The 5487-nt window shown below is 31.5% G+C and overlaps 2 protein-coding genes across 2 annotated transcripts; both read right to left on the reverse strand.

Moving 5' to 3' along the window:
- Window positions 1-476: 476 nt before the first annotated feature.
- Window positions 477-3137, reverse strand: LOAG_11545 (hypothetical protein; the record flags this gene model as incomplete). Its single annotated transcript, XM_003147063.2, has 7 exons — window positions 477-821; window positions 1112-1288; window positions 1352-1522; window positions 1717-1878; window positions 2014-2116; window positions 2312-2526; window positions 2612-3137. The coding sequence occupies 7 exons, from the start codon at window positions 3135-3137 to the stop codon at window positions 493-495; spliced, it is 1683 nt and encodes a 560-aa protein (XP_003147111.1). The 3' UTR covers window positions 477-492.
- A 599-nt stretch (window positions 3138-3736) lies between these two features.
- Window positions 3737-5256, reverse strand: LOAG_11546 (hypothetical protein; the record flags this gene model as incomplete). Its single annotated transcript, XM_003147064.1, has 3 exons — window positions 3737-3832; window positions 4088-4338; window positions 4959-5256. 3 exons carry the CDS (start codon window positions 5254-5256, stop codon window positions 3737-3739), a joined length of 645 nt encoding a protein of 214 aa, XP_003147112.1.
- Between the last annotated feature and the right edge of the window lie 231 nt (window positions 5257-5487).

Genomic DNA, 5487 nt, shown 5'->3' on the forward strand with positions numbered 1-5487 from the left:
CACTTTTTTTACTCCTAAAGTTTGTCTGGCAACGTCTAGTGAACTAGGACGGTCACATTGAAATCTTTAGGATATAGGTTTTGCTTGAATATCTTCACTTATAGGGCTAAGCTAATTTCATCTGCCAGAATTCAAGTTAAGCCCATCTTCTGGCATAGTTGCCGAGAAGCTAGCTAGCCTATCCTGCCCATGGATGTATTTTTGTTTGATATTTCATTTGTGATCTATCTGGCATTGGAGATCCTATTGGAGGTATATGTCTACCGCTAGCATATCTCATAAGGTGTTACGTGATCTTCTCTCCCGAGATAAAAAGGTGTCCGTGGAGAAGACATAAATATTATTGTCATTTTATTAATACAAATATAATCCAACACATTTAAATTAACAATTTTTGACATACATATCATTGCAGAGATGTTGGACGTAAGAAATCCTCCCTGACATGAAAGCACTAATTAAGTTAAAGGGAAAGGCAAGTATTAGAATTTCTTAATGTGCATCCCACCATAATTGTTCTTTTGCCAGTCTACCGTGATCTTCGGTACCATTTGGCGTCCATTTTATGCCACTACTATTCCGTAATACTTTAGCAGATGATAAACGGGTATGCAATCGTGCTGAATGTGATGCAGGCATTATACGTGCATGCGAAACATCATGCAAATTCCAGTCACTTTGCCGGCGCCTACTGATATTTTGTCTGTTTGATCGTAAGGTTGTAGCATGTTCATCGTTAAGATGCAGTGCCGAAAGCCATTTTCGCGGTTGAGAGCTATGTGGAAAATAAGGTTGAAGTGGTGCAATGCGATCCAAATCACCTGAAATAATATTATTAATATTTATAAATGGAGGATAAATGCTTAACTTTGAGCGAATATTTCTCACATATCACATTATGAGTAGTAAAAAATGTAGAACAACGGTAACTATAGGCCGATTAATTTTTGATAATTTAAAGATTAGCTATCGATTGAATTTACCTTTTCATAAATATTATACATCATTAGCAATTACCAGGAAAGATAATCAAATAGCCATTGCATATCTTTTGAAAATTACACCATTCTTTCCGCATTTTTAAGATCATTTATTCAACAAAAATATTAACCATCTTTGAAAGGTGAAAAATTCCAAGGTGGTCGTGAATCAACGATAGAGATTGGGCGTTGACGGGAACTACTTGTATCGCTATCCATTCTGTGCTTCATTGTAGTACTGGTTCGATTTCGCTCCAGTTTACTACAACCTACTGGATTGAAGCTTCTTGGGAGCGTTTTTGTAAATCCTATAATAAATAAGGACATTCATTAATTGTTTTTTATTGATCCATGAAATGAGAGGCGCTTACTGCAGGAATTTCGTGCTGTAGAATTGTCACCAATAGGTACGGTTTTTGTACGACCACTAACATTAGTTAACTCTTCGCTCAATGGTACCATTAGATCTGTGAAGAAACAATTCCATATTCCGTAAGCACTGTCACGGTATCTTTGCAATGTACGCGGTAGTTGTCCATGATCTGGATAGGAATATTATTTATCTTGATAAGCACTGATTACACTGGTTAATTGGGAAACGAAAGAAGTCTGAAGTATAACCATTCATGTTCATTTGGTACAAAAATAAATCATAATATAAAGATTATCAGATTTTTATTGAAATTTCCGATTATCTTAGAAAACATTATCGTTGTAATTGGTACATGAATCAAACCTTTGCTTATACGGGTTGTTGTTGGACAACTAATACTGCTTGGTGCTGGTTTCAATTGACCTCCACCACTCATCATTTCAATGCTTTTTTCCGATATACTGGAAAGTTTCCGGCGAGATTCATATCTTGTAGAAGCCAATAATTGTCGAATAGAACCATCTTCTACAATAATTGTTTTGTTTTACATAATTTCATCGTGCAGCAAAACGTGCAATGATATCAGAACTTTAATGCAATAGATATAGATAAGGCAAGAAAGGGAGTTAAGAATTTTTTCGGAGCCATTACTTTTCTTACTCATCTCATTATCATCTTGAATATGCAAATGTCCACATGATGCACTCAGCTTTTCTTTTTGCTTCTCAGTGAGACGTTTTGTTGGTGGTTTCGTTGATGCTAACTACAATAAACTGAGAATATTTTCGGAATATAAACTAAACAAACTGATAATATTTTTGGAATATTTTATGAGAAGAAATTGTTCACAATACTTATCAAGATAAACGCTACTGTAATGCGTAATCTTTTTTTTTTCTTTTTATCATTTAAAATAAGGAAAAAGAAGCAAACGTTGATATTTGTCATCGTTTGCAACCTCTTTTAATGCATCTCTTAATTCATCTGTTGTTGGTGGCATTTTTTCTTTTACATTATTATTCTGTGTCACCAGAAGTTGTCTGCCATGCTCAGATTGTGTTTTACGAAATTCGCTAGAATTGGATTCCGTTATGCTTGGCCATCGTTTCAGTTGTTTATCTGAACTGTTGATAATAGTTGTGGTAGACGATTTGATATTTGGTTCTATTTGGTCTGAAATATAACGATTAAATTGATGCTGAAGTAAACACAAGTTACCAGTACAAATGACTTAAATACATATTTTACGAACAAATACCTTTTGCGTCATTTTCGATTTGTATGGTTATCGATGGTTCTTGATCATCAACTGCATTTTCCTCTACCGTAGAATGATGCACCTCAACGGTAGTTGTAGGATTGATTGAATCATTTTGTTGAATTATCGCATTTGCAGCATTCGATGACACTTCTAATACTGGTTGCTGATCAAGCTGAACTATGGCCGAAGGAGTGATAGGATTAGTTGATTGTATTGGTGCAACATTTAATGATACCGGTGTCTCTGCCGGTAACGATGTTATAGTACTCCTGGTGGTTAAGGTTTTTGTTTCAGTTACAATCTTTTGTTCCAACACTTGCATTTGCATTGGTGTTTCAGGAATGGACAATTGCGCCACATTTTTAGTAGAATTAACAGCATCATTAGCAGCTGTTGTTATCGTTGATGTAGTTGTAGTGCTATTGCAGCATGTTGTAACTGTTGTAAAAGTAGTGTTTGTTAGTTGAGGAGCAGTATTAATTTCAAGATCCACTATTTTAACAGTATCCAATGGATACTCCATGTTGTTGGAAATTGTGGTCGTATCAGGATGAATTTTCTTGTTTCTTTTCCGGCACAAGAATACATCAATAAGACGATCCAATGATGATGTTGAAGATTTGATAGCTCCAAAGGAAATGAACAAAAAATTTTTTTATTTTTGGAAAGAAAGAAATAGATTTGATCAGATTATTAGATTCATAAATTGTGTTTCTTTGTATAAATTGCTTATTATTCATATAGTTTTTTTTTTTTGTTTTTTAAAATTTTAACGAAGAAAATAAATTTGAAATAAACGATGAAAGTATACTTTCGATGCTTTTTTATATTAAAATAGCAACATCTAGATTCAATCAATATTTTATTTAAATAATTAGCGTATTAAAAAAAAAAACAAATCAGTATATTTTCTATTAGTGATATTTTAAAAACTTCCTCAAGCCTTATAACCTATTTTTTTTTTTTTACATTAAAATTTACATCAATTACAAATGCTAAAAAATGGCTCGATAAAAAGAACTTAAAAACTATACATGATGTTAAAACTATTGAAACGATATTTTTCTTTTTTTTTTTCTCAAATCCAAAAATTTCTTTCCCTATTTGTACCAAGTAAACGAACTAACAACTAGGCCTGGATGATTGTTTCCATGTGCCCTGCTTAAATAATTCCCACATTGTACGTAATGATGTTTCCGATAATGATTGACTGACATTCTGCAACATTTTATACAAGTTACAATTAAGTTAAAAAAAAAAAAAAAGAAAAAAAAAAGAAAAAAAAGGAATAATTATTCATTTTAATCTCTTTTAAGATATCTTAAATATCGCGGTAATTTATAAATTAATCAATAACAGTTAATTTTTTACAATTAACAATAATACATTTCATGGAAAACAAAAATAAAAAAAAAAAAAAGAAGAAAAAAGAAAACTATTGAAAGAAAATTTCTTCATTCATTTCTGCTTTACCATCACTTTCGTATTTGTTGATCCAATATTCTCAAAATTTTTCATCATTTTCTCATCCGTTTGCAACATTTCGATACCTTTCTCCGGTTTAACAGATATTATCATATTTGTACTCTTCTGAGATTCCAATGATATTTCACTTGATTCCGTATGTTCGATTGATTTACTTTTTCTCAATTTCTTTTGTAAGGTTAAATTAGTGTTAGTGATATGATTCGAAGGTGATTTTTGCTCATCTTCCTTTTGTTTACCTGTAAAAAAGAATTGATATTACATTAGAATTTTTCTCTTTTAAGATATTAAAAGAATACATGATCATAGGAATAATTTTAAAAAAAAAGATCATTTATTGATTTTTTTTTCAAAAAATTTTTTATAAAAGCCAACAATTAAAAGATATCTTCCGTTTATAGCATTTCTTATAATTAAATTGGATCATACACCGTGATAAACGGAAAGAATAAATCAATCCCTGATCTAAGTATATTAATATATAGATATATATAAAGAATAAGTTATTAATCTCAGGCCTTAATATAGGTGTACTAAGTCAGAGATTGCCTTTTTTTTTACCGTTCACTATGCAATCCATTTAATTACCTTTGAAATAGACAAATGACTAGCATAAAATTTGCATATTATGCACATAAGTTATTGATCTCAGGCCTTAATATAGGTGTACTAAGTCAGAGATTGCCTTTTTTCCGTTCACTACGCAAATTTATAATTTATTTCAAATTTATAATTTATTTTATTCTCTCTCTCTCTCTCTCTTTCATGCTTAGCCAAAAGTTTTAGTTAGTTTTAGCCATTGAAGCTTAAACTAATGTCTGTCTACAAGAGCTGATCATATAATCGATAAGTAACTAACATTTCGTTTCATCAGTGGTTTGTTCGAATGTTTCTAATTGCATTTTTGATTGTTGTTTTTCATCTCTCTTAGCTTCATCATTATTCTGCCATGGATCGAGTAGTTTTACATTTTGTACCTTGCTGAGAACTTTCTCTGTTTCATTAGTGACATTTTTATTTTCATTTGGGATGAAATCAGTATCAGCAATTGTTATTGCTTTTTCAACATCCGTTGCGCCAATTGAACCAATCGAATTGGAATTATCATTCATATTGATTGATTCGCTAATAGCCAAATTAGCATTGCTATTTTTCATCGAACCATGTTCCGAAATAACCAAATGATCCTATAAACAAGTGGCCAAGAAATAGGATACATATGTAATAACCAAATGACCCTATAAACAAGTGGCCAAAAAATAGGATAAATATGTAATAACCAAATGATCCTATAAACAAGTGGCCAAAAAATAGGATAAATACGTAATAACCAAATGACCCTATAAAGAAGTGGCCAAGAAATAGAATACATATGTAATAACCAAATG

Source organism: Loa loa (assembly GCF_000183805.2).
Source record: "Loa loa unplaced genomic scaffold supercont3.750, whole genome shotgun sequence".
In the NCBI taxonomy this organism is placed as follows: Eukaryota; Metazoa; Nematoda; class Chromadorea; order Rhabditida; family Onchocercidae; genus Loa; species Loa loa.